Below are 20471 nucleotides of genomic sequence, written 5' to 3' on the forward strand. Positions count from 1 at the left end.
CTTTGATTTGCTATGAATAAAAGACTCCTAAACCAATTCTAATCCAGCTTGGAAAGGTAAAATCACTAAACCAATCCCAATCCAAGTCCAACGTGGAAAAGGCAAACTACTTATTTAGTACTACTAGGACTCATGAACTCGACTCCCACCTATACTTAAACTTCGAAATATGACTGAAAACAGTGTTAATAAAACTATTAAATATCATCGTATCAAAATCAAATGGATTAGCCATTTACTAATGATGTCCAAGATATCTTGGTTTTGTCACTTTTTTAATTGGGAAAAGGAAGGGAATTTCCTGTGGATGGGAAGTATTGCTAGGTCCATTGTGGTGTACCGGGGAGGAACAAAATGCAAGGTTATTTTAGTATCTTTCTGCTGATATTTCTGTGGTCATTTTGAGATCACCATTAAAATGGCAAATTGGGCAGCTGCAAATGATATTTTCAGGGATATTTGCTCTGAGCTGCTATACTTCAGGGTCTTTCTAGATAATTCAAGTACTCATTAAAAGATATGACTATAGTAAGTATTTCTAGAGCCAAGCAAGACAAATCTAATGTTTACCAGTTACAACTGACGATGGAAATGTATTTGCTTTCCTCCACGGAGTGAATCTTTTATTCAATCTGATAGGCTGTCATAATTACTGGCTTTGGTGAGCTATATGGTACTTAGACCTCCGACTTTTTTTGTACCATTTAATGTCCTTGTAGAACTTTCTTTTCTTGTGCCTGTAGGAGTTCCACCGTTCTGATAGCACATCATACCCCACAGCCCCACTCTGTTGGCTTTATGAATTATGATCTAATTTTGTGACCTATCTTCCAAATAAACATTATCCCAAAGGAGTTGCTGGAATTCCTTTTTGAAATATAGGTAAGGGAAAAGGTTATCTGAGCTGCCGAGGCAGGGAATGCTAGCATTTCTGTGTCTATCTCTCTCCTTCTCATATGAAATGACCTCGCTGCCCTTCTACGTAAAATACCGTTTTGTCGCACCTTACTGGTGCGTTCCCACTATGCCGCTCACTCAGAGAACCCTTGCCCTATAAGTAAAAAATTTATAATCAGTTAACTTCTTTGGATAGTGATGATTTTTCAATTGAATCATTATTCTCCATCTCTTAGGATCACTGCTTGCTTCCTTTTGACATATTTCTGGTTTCCATTTTGAAAATTTGAAATGAAATTGGAATCATAAAATTTTCTTGGCATGACACTTCGTGTGATTGGATGCCTTCATGGTGGCATGCCGCTTTTATTTATCGCAGCCTCCTAACTTGTGACCTTTTTATTAGAACTTGACAGAAGCATATCTATAGAAAGATGAAACCGGGTTAAATTGTTATGATTATATTCTTATTTTTGCTTAAAAATTTCATTTTCTATTTTTTGTAAAATTGTAATTTGCTGACATTTATTTCCGATATTCTGTTATCCAAAGTTGTTTTTTAAAGAGGTTGCTGTCAGTATTGCCTGAATATTTTTGTGGAGACTTTTCTTGGGTTGGATGTTTGACATGTATCCTATAAATGTCTTGTAAGCAGGTATCGGGAGCAGGATCAGACTGTGACATCTACTTGTTGTGTGCACAATTCTGAGATAGCTACTTTTCAGTGTATGTGTTGTGTAATGTTAAAGGTACCAGTGAAAGAGAGTTACTATTGCTCTAAGAGGTGCTTCTCTGATACATGGGTGAAACACCAAGCACGTCATAAACGGGCAGCTGAGACATTAAGTAAGCTTACAGATGGATCTTGGTTACCTACTAGTTCTTGGTTTGCCTATGAAAACAGAGACTTAGTCGATTCAATGGAAACCGTGGTGGAACGAGAGGGTAGATCATGGATTAGGGTGGGTTCTTCAAAGACCTATATACCCTCAGCGGATGATTTTGGCTACATTTTGAGATTAGAATCCACAGCCACAGACAGCACTGAGGGAAATCCATTGGCCCCAACAAATATCATATTGACTTGCCCTGTAATTTCTGCAGCTGAGCCTCGTCCACGTTGTTTGATCAAATTCATACCTCAGGAAGGACCTAGAAACTTCAATTTGGAACGCCAATCCTCCGCAGATGGAACTTTTAATGTACTATCTTATAATGTACTAGCACAGTTGTATGCTTACTACATCCGTTACAGCGAATCATGGGCTATTTTGTGGGAATACCGTCGGCATAATCTGCTCCGTGAGATCATTGAATATCAAGCAGATATACTTTGCCTTCAGGAGGTAATTCCTCCCCCCCCCCCCCCCCAAAAAAAAAAAAAAAAAAAAAAAAACCAATCCCTTAGGATCCATAGTGTATTTGTGGCTTCTAGCTTTCTTAACATGTATATATTTGTGTTAGTTGAGCAGGTACAAAGTGATCATTTCGAGAATTTTTTTGAACCTGAGCTGGTAAAATGTGGCTACTCAGTCCTTTATAGGGAGAAAACAAATAAGGTATGGCATAACTGTAACGTGTTCGTTATTTCTTTCTGGGTTCTGTATAAATTGTTTTAAAGATTCTGGGTGTGTTCCTGATGTAAAACAAAAAATTTTCTCCATTGGAAAGTAATCCTTTTATCTGTTGAGGAGATTCAAAAAAGTTTTTTTCTGGATTTCTTTGCTCTATTTTGGAGGGGGGGGGGTGTGGGTGGGGTTATAGCCTGCTGAGGAAAAGGAAAACCAAATCAAGGAATCAGATTTTGAGGAATATTTTTATTTTTTATCCTGGGAAAGTTGAAGAATTTCAGCAAAATAGGACAGAATTTGGATGAGAACAGAGCATATGAGTGGGTGGTGGACTGGTGGTGACATTTTGATGCTTGTTTCCTATGGAGGGAGCGAGGGAGAGGGCGGGACTGATTAATTTTGTTTTATGGTCGGGTTGACTCTCTATTTATTTTCCAACCTCTGTTTCTTCTCTATGCTTTCTCTGCTTCTTTGTTCTTAATAAAATTCTTTATTTTTTCTGATTAAAAATTTAAAAAAAAGTATATGAAACAATTTTATAGGTTTCTCATATTCTATAAGGTACCATATCAGTGAGTGTAAGGAAACTTGAAGGTCATGTACTGAGGATTGTTGGAGGCTTCAGAGCTTCTGCTTCAGAAATGTCAGGAGCCTACATAATCCATTTTAAATTACTATCTCTGAGTGGGTTCTTTTGAGATCTATTTTGGAGTTCTGTTTGTAGGTTTGTTATTCTTAGGGGAGTGTCTTTACCAAAAAAAAATAATTCTTAGGGGAGTGTAATCCTGCAGTTAATAATTGCTGCACATGGGTCTCTCAGCAGTATTATCTACTGCTTCTATTCCTTTTCTAATTCTTGTATCTATCAAGTAATTCTCTGCTCTGCTGCTTAAAGAATATAATGTTCCACCTTATCTGGTGTTTAGTTTCTTAAACCCTCCAAGTTAGACTTCTATCAAGTGATTTTATTTTTTGGCATGCTGTAACAATTACTTAATATGCACATCAGATTTTGTAGCACATAATCACAAGCACATGCTAGCACACAGGGCCACATTCTCCATCCACCCACCCACCCACTCTAACCCCTATCTTATATAATGTTCTGTGCACTTCTGGCGCACATTTTGTGCATGTGGCTCTAGTCAACTTTGTTTATTCCCTATTTTTCTAGTAAGGTGTGGTTTGGTTGTACTTCTTGTAGATGTATACAGGTTGTGGACTTGCAATTGATGGGTGTGCAACATTTTTCCATCGAGGTCGTTTCAAAGAAATTAAGCGGTATGAGGTAAGTAACATTAATTTACCTTGAGTTAAGCTGTGCATGTAATATCATGAGGTGTAATGGTTTCTGTCTTTATTGTAGCTTGAATATGCTAAAGTTGCATCATCAGTGGTTTCTACCCTTAATATAGAGAAGAAAAATGATGCTCAAATACGCCTGGCTAAGGTATTGGTTTTGTCCCTCTATGAATTGTTTCCATGTGAGTTATTAGAGTGCCATGTGTTTTCATTATGTACTTAATCCAGTGGCTCTTTTTTTTGGCTCTAATTTGTTATTTGACCGTTTACATTTTTTTTGCAGGATAATGTTGCCCTTGTTGTAATACTGGAAAAAATCAACACCGATTCTGACACTTCGCATCCTAGATTATGTGTGGTACTATTCTAAATTCCTACAATAATCTATGGGTATGCAAAATTCTTATTGTAGACTGATAAAAGATGATTCTTGTATCCTCAGGCAAATACTCATATACATGCCCAGGCATTGCACTCAGATGTCAAATTATGGCAGGTAGTGAGGTTTTTCTTATCAGTTTCTTAATTTCATCTCTAATCTATGGGTGGGAAAGCTTATTTTGATAAGTCCTCTTTCCTTCTGTCACCCTAGGTTGCAACCCTTATCAATGGGTTAGAGAAAATTGGCAAATCAGATATCCCTGTAATCTTATGTGGGGATCTGAACTCTCTACCTGGAAGGTCAGTGTTCTTTTATGCCTCTAATGATCCTATTTTGCAACAAAGAACTTAAAATTAAAAGTGAAGAATGCTTGCACTTCCTGCCCAAGTGGGAATGGGGTTAGTGTTGGAGTGAAAATCTAGGGATGATCTGCATTTCTCCAACTCGGAAGCACTTCAATAGAACAATATTTCACAATTTGGAGATGTCACCCCAAAAATATGCTTGGATATAGGTCATCTGTTGGTTGATTGATTCGGTTCTTAAGGAGTTAGGGATCAGTAGTATGAAGATCTTGAGGAGGGAGGCTATCATTTTCTTAATCTTTGTGTTCCTTTTTATCAGTTTCATTTCCTGTAGAGGATAGTTCTTCTTCCCTAAAACATTTTATAAAGAGCTTTTTTTTTAATATAATTACCTTCCATCTTAATACTATTTGAAGTTTCTTACAGAAAAAATAAAAATACGAGCATTCTGTTTTCTTTGATGCGCTTTTCGCAGAAGAATATTTAAACGAAATAGTTTTTTTTTTTTTGGTGAATAAAAATTTCATTACCAAAACCCCGAAGGGAGGAGAATGGAGGGGGGGGGATATACAAAGGGAAAGAGAGGGGGGAGGGAGAACTATACAAGCCCAAGACCAAGAGGGCCAACTAGGGGGGGAGGACGAAAGATAGAAGAATCTAAACCCCAGGTAACAACAATGAGCCTGTTCCTTGGGGAGTCTGAAAGGGAGCCATGAGGGAGCGAGAGAAGTCTGGAGCTGACATCGAAGAAGATGGCTTTTCAAATCAGGTCAAGGGACCGAGAGTTGGAGGTCCATCTACGAAGGTTCCGCTCCATCCAAATATGAGATATAACCGCCCCAAACACAAGCTTACCGATGGTATCGCAAATAGAGCTGCCAGAAAAAGACCTGATCACCCAAAGCCACTCTCTAGCAAAGGGGAGGGGGGCGTCTACAGCGGGGCCAAATGGATTGCAAGTCTTTTTCCAAATAGAAGAGGTTAGGGGGCAAGAAAAGAAAAGGTGGTCAACGTCCTCAGTTCCGTTCCAGCAAAGGATACAGGAGGAGGCTGAGATGTAGCGATTTAGGAGAAAGGATTGGATGGGGAGACAGCGGTTCAGGGATCAAACAGTGAAGGAGTGTCTCAGGATGTGGCCCTTGAACCAGACAAGCTTTAGCCAAGGGACAGTAGGGCCATGGGGTCTGACAGACTTCCAAGCTGAGTGGGAGGTTGCGGGAGGGGAGCCAGATAACTTTGTCCGAGAGGGGGGGATGGGGGGGGGGGAGAGAGGCCCAGACCTGGGAGAGACGGGGGGGGGGGGGGGTAGGAGCCATTGGAGATTATAGAGGAAAGGAGGGCAGATTTGGGGATACCAGAAGAGTAAAACCTAGGGAATTAAAAAGAACTCTAGAGGGGTGCCAAGGGTCAAGCTAGAGGGAAGTGGATGAACCGTTGACAATCCCACAGGAGATGGCACTAAGGGCTAGAGGACGGAGGTGGAGAAGGTTCCGCCAAACCCAGGAGGGGTCAGCAGGCTGGGGGGCAGTCCAGAAGGAGTTATCTTTGAGGAGGTAAGAGTAGACCCAATTTACCCAGATAGAGTCTTGCTTAGAGGAGATTTTCCAGATTAACTTAAGGAGACCTGCAGTATTGTAGTCTCGGATACGGCAGATACCAAGGCCACCTTCAGATTTGGGGCGGCAGATTGCTTCCCAGCTAATCGGGTGGAGGAATTTGGCAGTCTCTTGGCCTTTCCAAAGGAAGTCACAGAATAGGGATTCCATGTTTTTGATTGTGGACTGAGGAAGCCCATAGATACCACGCCAGTAGATTTAAGAGGATTGGAGGACAGATTTGATCAAAACAATCCAACCATGGGATAATATTTTAATTTACATGGTGTGTTTGGCAATGTTTTAATAGATATAACAATATCATACTTTTTACGACATCATGTTGATGGCGGCATCCAAAAATGGCCACCATTTTTATTTTATTTTAATTTAACCATGAGACTTGGTTGGAATTCATAATTTTCTTGGTACGCAAGCGACCAAAATTGTGATTCCTTTTGGCTGGTTATTGGGTGCTTGAGAGTAAAACCGCAATAGCCAACCACGGTGTATTGATTGGCAATACCTCCTTTTGCGTGATGCAAAGTGTTACTTACTATCAAAAACCGTGATTTGAATTTTGGTTTATTGGGCTTCAATTTTAGTCTCACGTTACAGAAATATGCCAATTCATTTAAACCATTGTAGGTATCATGGCCAACTGCAATTTGATTTTTAATCTTTTCCAAAAGGTGTCTGTGTTCACCATGGAACTGTAAACAGTATAAGCTCCTACCATGCACTGTATTAGGTCTATTTCTTTTACTTTTGTTTAATTTGAAATACTCTTTGGTAGTTTTGGCAGTTCTTTGAAGCTTCTGCTGATACTAAAAGGGCGAAATATGTTTCAACTGAAACCTTTTAATCATTTATATAAGGAATTAATGATTAATTTTGGGCATTACTTTGCCAATAGAGATTGTATACAGTTTTATTTCTTTGATTGCATTATGGTTGTAAGTTTGAAAATAAAGTCAAAGATGAACTTTGATGCTGTAGATTATGAAATAATTGATATAATTTTTCTGGATTCAAGTGTGGGAAAGTCTTGTAAATTTTTTTTGAAGTCCGGACTGTTGGATGGTAAAATTATGCATGTATAAACATATCTCTTTTGAATATTTTACTAAGTTTCAGTGGCAAATTCCTTTTTGCCATGCCTCCCCTCCCAAACCATCCTAAAACTGCAAAAAATATTAAAATGAGCTGAAGGTCTTATGAAGGTTCAGTTTCTGAATTGCATGAAATCTTCCCCCCCCCCCCCCCCCCAAAGATTACAGTCTACAACCTTGGTGGCTTGGTTACAGTGTGATACTTCTTTTGACTGATTACATGTTCATCGGCTCACCTTATACATTATGGATGGGTTTCTATGTATGGAGGAGATTTCAAAGTAGTCACCTTAGTTTTAGATTTTTCTGTGGCCTATGATTTATTCATTGTAAACACTTACTTTGAAAAGAGAGAGGAGCATTTAATTACCTTCAAAAGTGGGCATCATAGTAGCCAAATAGATTTCTTCCTAACTAGAATGGCGTAAGGACTTTAAGGTTATATCAGGGGAGAGCCTAACCACACAACATAGATTAGTGGTCATGGATATGTGCCTCATTACGCAGAATTGTAAGAAATATGAGCTTATTTGCCCTAGGATAAGGTGGTGGAGCTTAAAAGGAGATACCTTGAAATCATTTACTCATAAAATGGTCAAACAAGGAAAGTGAGACTTTGAGGGAGACACTAATACGATGTGGAACATGATGACTACTTTTATTAAGAAGGTTGCTAAAGACGTCCTAGGCGAATCGAAAGGAAAATGTCATTCCTCTAGGGAGACTTGGTGGTGGGAGGATGAGGTTCAAGCAGCCATTAGAAAGTTAGTTTTAAGACATAGCAAATGACTAAGGATGTAGATGATCTGAAAATGTATAAATTTGCCAGAAATGAAGTTAAGAAGATCTTGGGAAAAGCAAGGGCGAAGAAATATGAAGATCTTTATTTCAATTTGAGCACAAAGGAAGAGGACAAAACTATCTATATAATAGCTAAAATGAGGGAAAGGAAGAGTAGAGATCTCGACCATGTTGAATGTATTAAAAGTGAAGATGGTAAAGTACTAATAAGGGATGAGGACATTAAAGAGAGATGGAAAGATTATTCTACAACCTACTAAATGAAGACATTTCGAGTAAGAGTGTCCCAAAAGTCTGCATTACCCATCAAAACACCACATGTCGTAGATACGTACGAGAAATTAGGGTGTCTAATGGAAAAAAAATGATTTAAGGAGGATGAAGTATGCAAGGCACCAGGCTCAGATGAGGTCTGAATAGAAGTGTGGAAGAGCTTAGGAATCTGTGGTTTGTCTTGGCTAACCAAGATGTTTAATAAGATTATGAGCACAAGGAAAATGCCAGATAAATGGAGGGGCAATGGAAAATCAACCTCGAACCAGGGAAACCAGTGGGAGATCGATTGAAGCAGGATTATAAAAAAGAAGAACAAATTAATTAATTGGAACTCTTTTTTTATTGCTATTTTTCTTTACATATGAAGGAGAACTGATGGTTTGGGAAATTATGACACCAGTCCACTTTATATATAATAATGAGATCTAAGGTACAGAGACAATAAAGGCCCCAAAGCAACATTACGTAAATCCTAAGGACAATTTTACCCTTATACCCAATATTACAACACTCCCCCTCAAGTTGGTGCATGGATATCACATGCCCAACTTGCATACAAGAGGTACAAAAAATTTACTACTCAAACCCTTGGTAAAAACATCAGCTAACCTGACTTGACAAATGGAGAACAAATCAGTCCTTGTTCCAACTTCTCTTTGATGAAATGGCAGTTAGTCGCCACATGCTTGGTTCTGTCACGTTGGACTGGATTATGGGCAATGCTGATAGCAGACTTGTTGTCGCAGTAAAGCATCATGGGTAATGATGTAGGAAGACCCAAGTCTTTCAACAGTCTTTGGAGCCACCTTAATTCATAAATCCCATGGGACATGGCACGAAACTCGGCTTCAGCACTTGATCTGGCAACAACCGTCTGTTTCTTGCTTCGCCATGTGACCAAGTTTCCTCCAACATAGGTGCAGTAACCGGAAGTGGACTCTCGATCATCAGGTGAAGTAGCCCAGTTAGAATTCGTAAAAGCCTCCACCCGCAGGTGATCATGAGGGGAGAAAAGAATACCTTTACCAGGGGCAGCCTTCAAGTACTGTAATAAATGGATCACAACATCACAAAAAAAATCCTCGGGATTCCATTTTGAAAATAACTTAGGAAAAGCTTTAACTAGAGTACGCACAGGAGGGTGTCCTAAACATCTATGCCAAAGGAGTAAGTCAGGAGGAACATCGAGATCAGCAATAGTCGGATGAGCATAGGTTCAAGAACTCGCGAGATCTCGCCGAGTTTCTCGGTTTTTCGAAATCCCGAGACGAGATGGGGGTCGAGTCATAAAAGTACAATATCTCTCCGAGATCTCGGTTTGACATAGGAAAATGCCCATCTAGGTCCTTTATATGAGTGCCATATCTCGAGATCTTGCTGGAAAATCTTGGTATACAGACACCTATCTATGCCAGAAACCAAGACAGACAAGACAGACACTTATTTATGCCTAATATCATTTAAATATATATTTCATTTACTTAAGATAATATTCATAAATAAGCAAATACCCCCCTATTTGAATCCAATAAAAATAGTTAAAAAATCAAATTCCAAAAGGAAAAAAAGTCGACCCCCCAATTCAAGAACAAAAACTAGATTTTCAATGGTAGGTGCAATTTTCAACTTTCTAATGTTGGGGTTTTTCTCAAATCTAAAAATTCCATAAATCTTATTATGGTAAAACATTGCTAAAAACCAAAAGTGCGGTAAAATATTCATTTGTTTTGATGTCCAATAAACTATTTTCATTCAGAGTGATTTTGACAGCATTCGCGCACACCGAATTAAGTTTGACCGTTGAAAGCTTTCCAACAAGTCCAAGATTGCTTAAATCTGATTTATATTGAAAGAGTTATGTACCGGTCAAACTTAATTCGGTGTGCGCGAATGCTGTCAAAATCGCTCTGAATGAAAATAGTTTTTTGGACATCAAAACAAATGAATATTTTACCGCACTTTTGGTTTTTAGCAATGTTTTACCATAATAAGATTTATGGAATTTTTAGATTTGAGAAAAACCCCAGCATTAGAAAGTTGAAAATTGCACCTACTGCCGAAAATCCAATTTTTGTTCTTGAACTAGGGGGTTGACTTTTTTTCCTTTTGGAATTTGATTTTTTAACTATTTTTATTCTATTCAAATAGGGGGGTATTTGCTTATTTATGAATAATATGTTAAGTAAATGAAATACAAATACAAAATCATTTACTTAAATGATATTAGGTATAAATAAGTGTGTTTGTCCTGTGTCTGTCCTGGTTTCTAGCATAAGTAAGTGTCTGTCCTGCTTTTCCACTAAGTGAAACTCCTATTTGGACTTTGTTTTTGCAAAATCTGATAGTGCTGTTGTGTTTAAATGGCCTAAAATAGGCTGAATACCAAGTTTCAGACCCAAACTAGGTCTAAAACCCACCGAGATGAGGCTTCGAGTCGAGAAAAAAAAAAGTGCACCAACTCGGTGAGATCTCGCCGAGATCTCTACTCGACTCGGTTTTTCAAGGGTCCGAGTTGGCACCGAGACCCGAGTTTTCGAACCTTGCGGATGAGCATGACTAAGAGGTGAAATCGAGCAAATAGAGACCACCATAAGCTTTAACAGAGCCAATCGTTTCCCCTGTTACCAGATCTTGGAAAAGACAGTGAGAAGAAAAGAAAGTCACTTTACAATTAAGGTCGGAAGTGAGACGACTAATAGAAAGAAGATTTGTAGTAAAATTAGGAACATATAAAACATAATTTAAGGTCAAAGTGGGAGAGCATGTGATGGACCCCTTCCCAGAAACAGAGGAAAGAGAGCCATCAGCAATGCAATCCTTGTCCTTACCAGAACAAGGAGAACATTTGGAGAAAAAAACTGGCCTTACCGGTCATGTGGTCTGAAGCATCAGAATTGAGAATCCAGGATTGGGAAATAGTCGATGCACAAAGGCAACAAAAGAAATACCTGGGGCTGTACAATCCGAGGGTACCAAGGTGGAAGAGGAAGCAGAAGCAGAATTGGCAGAACCAGAGGAGTCCAACTTGGTTACCAAATGACGGAGAAGCTTGGTAAGCTCATACTGAGAGGTGGAAGGGATAACACTAGGTGGAGCATCAACTGCAGTAGCCTCTGTATGATTGGCAGAAGGTTTTCCACGACCACGACCTTGGTTGGAAGAGGCAGTGGGGCGCCCATGAAGCTTCCAACAAAATTCCTTGGTGTGTCTTTCTTTCCCACAATAATCACACTTGATAGGATCGCGTTCAGAACGATCACCAGGGCGAGAAGAGTCACCTTTGGATTGCACAGTAGGATCGGACAGAAGGGCCGATCGGTCTTGGAGAGGAGGAGGTAGCATTGCAGCATGACAACTGTCCTCGAGTTGAATCAGGGAGTAAGCCTGTTCTAGAGTGGGAAAAGGATCCTTGCTAAGAACTTGGGCACAGAGTTGATCATACTCCACATGAAGTCCAGCAAGAAAGTCATACACCCTAAACTTATCTTCATGTTTCTTGAACTTTATAACATCTTCAGGGGTAGTGGCAAAGAAAGTATCATAGAAATCCAACTCCTGCCGCAAACTGCGTAACTCAGAATAGTATTGGGACAGGCTGAGTTCCTTCTGCTTAGTCTCATGAAGTTTCTTGCGTAGTTCATAGACCTGTGCATCATTCCCAACCTGCAAATAAGTCTCTTAAGCAGTCTTCCAAATTTTTGCGGCCGTATTTAATAGGAGATAACCCTGAGCAAGTTGGGGTTGCATGCCACTGAGAAGGTAGGACATAACCAGGGAGTTAGAAGAACTCCATTTGTCTTGTTCAACACCTGCAGTGGTGGGTTTCTCCTAAATACCAGCGAGGTAACCTAAATACCCGCGTGAGTAGTTGGCGAGATAACAGGGTCGTGACCACATCAATAATTGCTTCCATCAAAATGAACGGAGCAAATAGGGAAGGTAGGGAAGCCGTCATGAGACCCATGACCTTGCCCTTCAATTCCAGATGTTGCAGAAGATAGATCCGACATTGTTACAAAAAAACAGGATAACCAAACCCCAGAGCGGAGGAAGAGAAACGTGATCATCAACATATCTTAAATAAAAATAATCCACGTGATAAAAAACACAGCCTTTTTAGAACTTGGAGAAAGGCTGATTGAAAAAAAGAGGAAAAAAAGGCCCCCGGAAGTAAGGTGGAAGGTGACGGAGGTGGTTAGGTGGTGGCGGTGCTAAGGTTAAAACGAGAAAGAAAGAGAGAGGAGAAAGATGGCAGTGGCGGTGTTGGGAATATCTAGGTCAATTCTCCCGAGAGCTCTGATGCCATGATGGTGTGGGAAATTATGACTTGTGTCAATGTGACACCAGTCCACTTTATTTATAATAATGAGATATGAGGTACAAAGACAATAAAGCCCCTAGGGCAACATTACATAAATCCTAAGGACAATTTTACCCTTATACCTCATATTACAACAAGAACATAAAGGATAAGGAAAAGAAGAATAAAGGGATATAGAAGGGGGGGATAGGATCAGCTCTCTCAGCCCATCATCCTCTCACCCAGGGCCTCTCATGCACGGTCTCTCACCGTTGCCGCGTCTCACAGCTTCAACCATAACTCTTTTTTCTTCAATCTCTGTCCTCTTCTGCTCAGCCGCATACGTGTATTTATAATAAAGCAACCCAATCATAATCTAAGTAAGAAACTAATTAATAGCAAGTGAACAACATATCTGACCAGCATATAATTTAACTGCGTGCCCTTCAACCATGAGATTACTACAACCAGTTCTCAAAGGCATGTCCAAACCCACTTTCAGTGCTGACTGCTCTGGGCTAGCCAAGTCATCCTCACATAAAAGGCCCGAATAAGCTTTGATAACCACCTCTAAAATGTCCTTAATCAATTGGCCCACTCCCAATTGTCCCAGATTCCCCTGCAAGAATTCATCAAAATTCAGTCTGACATAGCCAGTCAGTACAATAATAGACAATTGCAAAATCGTCTTATTATCATAGGGTTTGGATGTCATGATCTAGAGTAGTATTGAAATGATTAGTGGAATGTCTATGAAAAGGGGATCAGCAGTTGATCACTGAGATACTCAAAGTTCTAATTTTATAAGTGCGTATTTCTTATCTAGTTATTTTTCTTTTTCTCACTATCTTATGGGCATTTGTGGTGAAAAATAGTTTAGAAATTTTATTTATGCTTAGTCTATAATGTGTAGATGGTATGCCCAAGATTCATAATGTTTCCAATGTTCTAATGGTTTTTATAGTATATTGACATAACAATTGCAGCATTTCCAGCATGTTTCTTCTTATTCATAATGTTTCCAATGGTCTAATGGTTTTTATAGTATATTGACATAAGAATTGCAGCATTTTCAGCATGTTTTTTCTTTCCTTGCTCAAAAGAGAGGATATTGGATATGCAATCCAGGCACTCCTTTTTTAATTTTCTTTAGTTTTCCGCTATAATTTTGTCTTCTATTTGTTTGAAGAAAAATACAGGGAGTGAAAGAATGGAAAGTTACTTGTAATGGCTGAGTTCCATTGCATGTATGTGGAATGACGGAAGCCTTGTTTGTATTTGTAATATATTTATGTTGGAGTGAAGTCATGTATTTATCCAAAGGTCAAGGATGTCGGGCGCTATACTGAAGTTAGAAAAAATATTCCTGTCTGCACACATATTGCTGCTATATCTACTTGCTACCCCAATATTATCCAATTGTGAAACCAAAATGCATCTTACATCTTACCATTCTCAATAGTAAAGGCTCTTCAGCTGTTTTTCAGAAAATAATTACATCTTTTGCCATCTTCTAAGTCGAAAACTTCAACTGCTTTCTTACGTTAGTATGTCATCTATTTCTAGGTCCTTTCCTAAACTAATATTTATAAAGTTGTGTTTCTGTCGTTGTTTACTACAGTGCTCCTTATAATCTTCTAGTTATGGGCAAAGTTGATTCTGATCATCAGGATATGGCAGAAGACCCTTATGGCGTATTTCAACATCTTGTGTTTAAGCACTCATTGCACTTGGTAAAGTTGCTCTTCTCTTCCCGTGGAGATCACAAATTGTTGTAGTCCCCATATCTTGGAGTCTCTGCACAAGTACTCGGTGCATGAGGAAAGGCTCAAGTGTCACCCCTTAATTCCCATTCTATAGACACTGTTTTGGTTAAAAAGTAGCTTTTTTGCTTTGGGTAAACTGTTATTTATCATCTCTGCTCAAGGTGAAGCTGAAAGAGCTTTGTAAGGCTTGAACTCAAGTCTTTCTATACACAAAGAAATATCAGTCACTTCATCAGACACGTAGTTCCCATTACAACTATAAACACAGAAATCAACGATGATTTTGATGATACCTTTCTTATTCTAGGCGCTTCTTATAAAGGGTGTGTGAAGCTTATGCTTGGGAAGCTTACCTTGAGTTCATTCTCAATTTATTACCTTATTGAGGTGGGAACCTCATTAAATAATTTATGTAGGGGTGTCCTTCCATGTTTGAGGCTTAAAATTCATATCCTTTCATATATCTTTCTTATTTGTTTATACTAAGAGTCTAACACTTCATTTATTATGTTTAAAACCTACTCTGTTACTTAAACTCTTTAAAAGGTTATATTCACTTCTCTCCCCCTTCCCCTGCACCACCCAAATAAGCAAGAGAAGATTTCTGTTAATGAGAAGGATTCAATATGTTCACATTAAGAGTTTGTTTGATATGTTGAAGGATTTTGGAGCAGCAACTCTGCAATATATTTGACTTATTTTGTGACCATTTTTGGAGTTGGAATCTGTGATTTCTGTCATTGTATGAGATAGAATAATCATAGTTCGAGAACTTGCGAGATCTCGCCGAGATCTCGGCGAGTTTCTCAGTTTTTTGAGAAACCGAGACGAGTTGGCAAACGAGTTGCAAAAGTGCAACAACTCGACCGAGATCTCGAGATCTCGCCGAGATGTCTCTGAGTTCTCGAGATCTCTAGAATCTCGACCCAAACTCCTTTGTATGTTTTTGTATTTGTATTTCATTTACTTAAGATATTATTCATAAATAAGCGAATACCCTCCTATTTGAATCCAATAAAAATAGTTAAAAAATCAAATTCCAAAAGGAAAAAAAGTCAACCCCCCAGTTCAAGAACAAAAACTGGATTTTTGGCGGTAGGTGCAATTTTCAACTTTCTAATGCTGGGGTTTTTCTCAAATCTAAAAATTCCATAAATCTTAATATGGTAAAACATTGCTAAAAACCAAAAGTGCGGTAAAATATTCATTTGTTTTGATGTCCAAGAAAATATTTTCATTCAGAGCGATTTTGACAGCATTCGTGTACACCAAATTAAGTTTGACCGGTACATAACTCCTATTTGGACTTTGTTTTTGCAAAATCTGATAGTGCCATTGTGTTTAAATGGCCTAAAATAGGCTGAATGCCAAGTTTCAGACCCAAACTAGGTCTAAAACCCACCGAGTTGAGGCTTCGAGTCGAAAAAAAAAATATGCACCAACTTGGCGAGATCTCGACTCCACTCGGTTTTTAAAGGGACTGAGTTCCGAGTTTTAGTACCTTGAGAATAATATATACAACATTGTTTGTTTATAGATATGTGGAAGGAAGAACGGATGGTTCTTAGTTGAGGCATTTTGTATGCATCCTTTAAATTCATTTTTATCTTTACTTCTCTCGACTTTCTGCTTTTAAGCTTTTTCTTTTCTTTCTTTTCCGATGTATAACTACCAATTTCTCTAAGCCGTATGGTGGTAGATTTTACATAATACTACTAGTATACCTGCCCCATTTTTTTTTTCTTTTCTTTTTTGGTATGACACTTTTCTGGTGAGGGATGTAACTGAGGCTCCCATGTTGATCACTACATGTACCATGCACAGTAGCATGCCCTTCCTTACCACATGAGCCACATCCAATTATTTGGGTAGCCAAGACGGGCTTCTTGGAAGAGATCAGCAACCATGAAGTATAAGCCTCGTGGTTTGATGCTTATGCTTAATGCATCCAGTTGTTCTTATGCCTTGCACAGCTCTTTGCCCTTTATGATTTTTTTTTTGGTTTTTTGGGACAATGAGGGAAAGGAAAAACAAATTTAGTTAGGATAATAAAACAAAAAAGAAAAAAAAAGAAGCCACTTGCATTAGAGTTTTCTGGATTGAAAACTCAGGAGTTGAAGAAATGCTGAAAATCTGAAACCGGAATAACTTATTCTTGTCTAATTCCTTGACTGCCACAAGCCCACAATGCCTTGTTTTGGGCCTTAATTACGGACCTGAAATATGTAAATGCATACTCTCACTAAAACTGAAACTCAAGAGATCTGATTGGATTTTGGAAACACTTTAAACAACACATGCAAATAAATAGACTATGAAATAACTGAAATAGATAACAGCACAGTGATCTCGTTTCAGAAGTGGCATAACCCCTACTTTTTCTAGGAGTTGCATGGAGCTTTGACTCAGAAATCAACTTGATTTGGACTTTGACTGGTAGGAGATGCCAAAAGTACACTTTCCATGAAGAAATTCAGCTGGAACAGGGAACTGGAACTGAGAATTAAGCATCGTCTTTGATACTCTGCTTTAATTGATACTTTGGCTACATGCGGCCATTCCTTCTGAGTCCTCAATCTGCCCAATTCTTGCCTCCTCTCTTCAGCTTCAATCTTCCATCAACATCCAAGACACCAGCTTCCTTGGTTATCAAATCAATCCTAATTTAGATTGACACAAATTTGACTCATCTCAACCTTCCTCTCTTGATTCTGGATATCCTCAACTGATCCTGGAAAGAAGCTTCTTAAACCTCCTACATCATATTCCTAGGGAAAATTCGTGACATCCAAGTGTCTCCAACCAATATTTCAGTTGGATTTGGTGAATGCTTTGACAGGAAAGTGTGCAAAACACTGAAATTGATGTGAGAAATTTCTAAACACTCAACCAAGGCCAGTTTTTGGGGAAACAAAAACAACCCAAACAACTTTCTATCATATTTTGTTATTTTTCCTTATTGTCTGTACAACGGGCATAGCGTTAAAGTAGTGATTTAGCTTGAAGTAAGACTCTAAGGATTTTCCCCTGTAGCACCTTCTATGTTTCCTAATTAGAAATTCAAAATTTGAGCTTGGTATTTGGGGTGGGGGTGGGGGGTTAGACAGTTTGGCAGTGTAATTTTATTCTCTCTTACCATAATTTACTTTCAGGTAAAAAGCTAGATAATCCAAAGATCTGTTGTACCTATTATGGCTTGTAGTGTTATACCTCATGGTGTTCACAATTCTTTGCTTTGATTTGTCACTACCATGCTCAAAGCTCTTAGTTTTTTTATTGTTTCTTTTCAAATCTCTAATCAAAAGAGGGTTCTATACCAGATGAGTGCATATGCAAGTGCTAGTGGCATGTTCTTAGAGCAGCAATGGAGAAACATAGACCCTAAAACCCATGAGCCTACATTCACTCATTTCTCTCCGCAATTCAGAGGAACCTTGGATTACATTTTCTACACAGGTATGCGAATAATTTATCAATAAATTTTTGAATTGTTCTCATTTTGTTATTTTCTTATCTTTATTGGTAGTTGAAGGTTTTTATTAAAAATAAACTGAACCAGTTGGGTGGGGAAAATAAGAAATGTGAACAGCTACACGAGGCCTGAGTGGGGCCCAAGCAGGGATACTAAAGGCCAAAAGCTCAAAACCCTTTCCCCCTCCCCCCCCCCCCCTCCTCCAACTCCCGGAAGGAAAAAAATCCCTATGTAGGACAGTGAAGTTCCGACATCAACCAGAACAAAACTACATTTGATTTGATATGGGATCTGGTTTGGAGGAACTAACTTCTGATTTTCATGTGAGAACTGCAGCGAATTATGAAGGGTCACCAATAATCAGATAAAAAGAAGTAGAAAATAAACCTAAGTTGTTGCACTTAGGTTCCACAAATAGTCATTCTATTGGTTTCTAAAAAGTTGTCCTGAGAAGTTTGGAAGCTAGACCTTCAAATTAGATATCCATTTGATATTTCCCAGGTTGACACTAAGAGGGGAGGGGAGGGTGACTCAGTGTCTACAAAAATTCTCCAAAATTTCCCCCAACACTTTTTATAACACACCCTTGGTATTCCCAACATTGATGGCAATATCTCAAACAATAATGTTGTAACGACACTCACAATTGGCACTTACACACATAGTTGTACACAAACTGATGTCGTTGTCTCACAAACACAAATGCTGAGATCACTGGCACAAACACCAATTGGCTGGGACACCTTAATTTTACTAGTCTATAATTTTATGTGTCCTAATTCGCAACCACAATTAATCAGGCCAATCGGGAGATGCACACCCATTATGTCATCACCATAACACTCCAATATCCAAACAAAGATAAACAAACCATAATAACACAGGGTTTACATGGTTCGGCAGTGTGCCTACATCCACGGAGTAATGATCAAACTGACTTCAGTGTTTACTCAGTCACTAGTGATTTTTGACCGTAGCAACGGCTCAGGAAAACCCTATCTTGCTTCAATACTTGGCTACACAAGTGCAAGGGTTTGAGGTGGTATGGTCTTGATCGTATTAGAGCTGACTTGGGAGGTGCCATGATCAATGACAAGCTCCGAGAGAGTCGTTTGAGGTGGTATGGTCATGTTCAATGGAGGCCTAGGGACACCTTAGTAAGGAGGAGTGATATGATCCCAATTGAAGGAGCTAAAAGAGATAGGGGTAGGCCTAAAATGACCATAGGAGAAGTTGTGAGGAAGGACATGCATAGTCTAAGTCTTGTTCCAAGTATGACGTCGAATAGAGCCTATTGGAGGGCAATGATCCATGTAGCAGACCCCATTTAGCTGAGATTCTCCTGACTTGCTGGATTGTGCCTCTTTCCTCTTACTTTCATCTGTCATTTTCCTTTTTTTTTTCATTTATCATCTCATTTTTCATCCCTCTTTTCTCATCTCTTTATCCCCCCCCCCCTTTTTGTTTTGTTTAGACCTCAGTTTTCCCTACCTTGTTTTGTTTGGATCCATGTAGCCGACCCCATTAAGTTGGGATAAGGCTGAGTTTTTTATTGTTGTTTCAACTTAGCCCATGCCTCTTTTGCTTTTATCGATGCATTCTTCTTTTCAGATGGCGGTTTAGATTTTAACGTGTTTCAACAACTGGTTGAGAACCGGAAAGTTATAGGCCACTAGATGTGGACCTTTTAGTTTGATGATGAAGATGGAGATGGATGATGGTGGTTGATGATGATGATAATTGATGGAGGTAGATAGTTTTGGCTGCTAGAGTCCACTAGAGCCCCACCAAGGAGATCCACCTTGGATATCATTGCTGAATTCACAGCCCACTTGAGTCCACAAGCTAAATCTTACAAGAGTTCTTTGTCTTCAAAATCTGGTGTTCCAGAAAACAGCCCATGGTTTCATTATATAGAGGGGGGGGAGGCATTAAAAGCCCTTGGGATACATCAACTTACATTAAATAGACTTTTGGATTTTCAACACCTAGAAACTAAAACCTAGTCATAGATAACATCCTCAAGACATAGGGAACTACAACCAAGAAAGTTACTTGGAAAAACGAAAAGACTCTTAACGACTAATAACCAATGCCCAGGAGCATGAACAACCTCATAACTCCACTTAGGAAATTGACAAGACACATAGTAAGAGTAAATACTTGCCTAGGAAAATGAAAAAGGCAGAACCACTGGGTTTAATTCACCCAGGCCTAGCCTACTAGGCCCAGCCCAAGGCCAGATTTGTGCCCGCAGGATGGCTGAATGCCCTGCATCACCTACTAAGAGTCTATAATTACAAAAGAAGTAAAAATTACAATGAGGGAAATAATAAACTGAAATACTTAACTAATTACAGCTCAACATTATCCCATGTTACACTATCCTACGGTACACTTTAACACCCATAAAAATGTAAATATAGATATTGTCTCATTGTTTCACTTAGTTGTGTTGTATGACACTATACCTATCGTTTCATGTGGGTTACACTATCAGTTTATGCAAGGAAAATTGACTAGCATTAGATGCTCTTTCACTTGTTTTTATCTATGTATATATTAATATAAACCCTAGCCTTCATTTGGCTTCAATATATTCCAGGTAATAAGGAGCATGGGAGTACTAGGCCATCATTTGGCCTGTTGTATCCAGGCACTGCCAATTACTCCATTACCTAGGATTGCTTAG

At 38.9% G+C, this 20471-nt stretch overlaps 1 protein-coding gene across 1 annotated transcript in view; it reads left to right on the top strand.

The window, feature by feature from the left end:
* LOC122669600 (carbon catabolite repressor protein 4 homolog 1-like) overlaps nucleotides 1-20471 on the top strand; it is a 57695-nt gene that overhangs the window by 36090 nt on the left and 1134 nt on the right. The window contains exons 4-12 of the mRNA XM_043866396.1: nucleotides 1553-2243; nucleotides 2370-2456; nucleotides 3673-3756; nucleotides 3835-3918; nucleotides 4054-4128; nucleotides 4213-4266; nucleotides 4363-4451; nucleotides 14163-14274; nucleotides 17628-17763. Of these exons, the coding sequence (XP_043722331.1) occupies nucleotides 1553-2243; nucleotides 2370-2456; nucleotides 3673-3756; nucleotides 3835-3918; nucleotides 4054-4128; nucleotides 4213-4266; nucleotides 4363-4451; nucleotides 14163-14274; nucleotides 17628-17763 (1412 nt within the window). The remainder of the gene's footprint in view (nucleotides 1-1552; nucleotides 2244-2369; nucleotides 2457-3672; nucleotides 3757-3834; nucleotides 3919-4053; nucleotides 4129-4212; nucleotides 4267-4362; nucleotides 4452-14162; nucleotides 14275-17627; nucleotides 17764-20471) is intronic.

The sequence above is a fragment of the Telopea speciosissima genome, chromosome 7 (genome assembly GCF_018873765.1).
Source record: "Telopea speciosissima isolate NSW1024214 ecotype Mountain lineage chromosome 7, Tspe_v1, whole genome shotgun sequence".
NCBI lineage: Eukaryota > Viridiplantae > Streptophyta > Magnoliopsida > Proteales > Proteaceae > Telopea > Telopea speciosissima.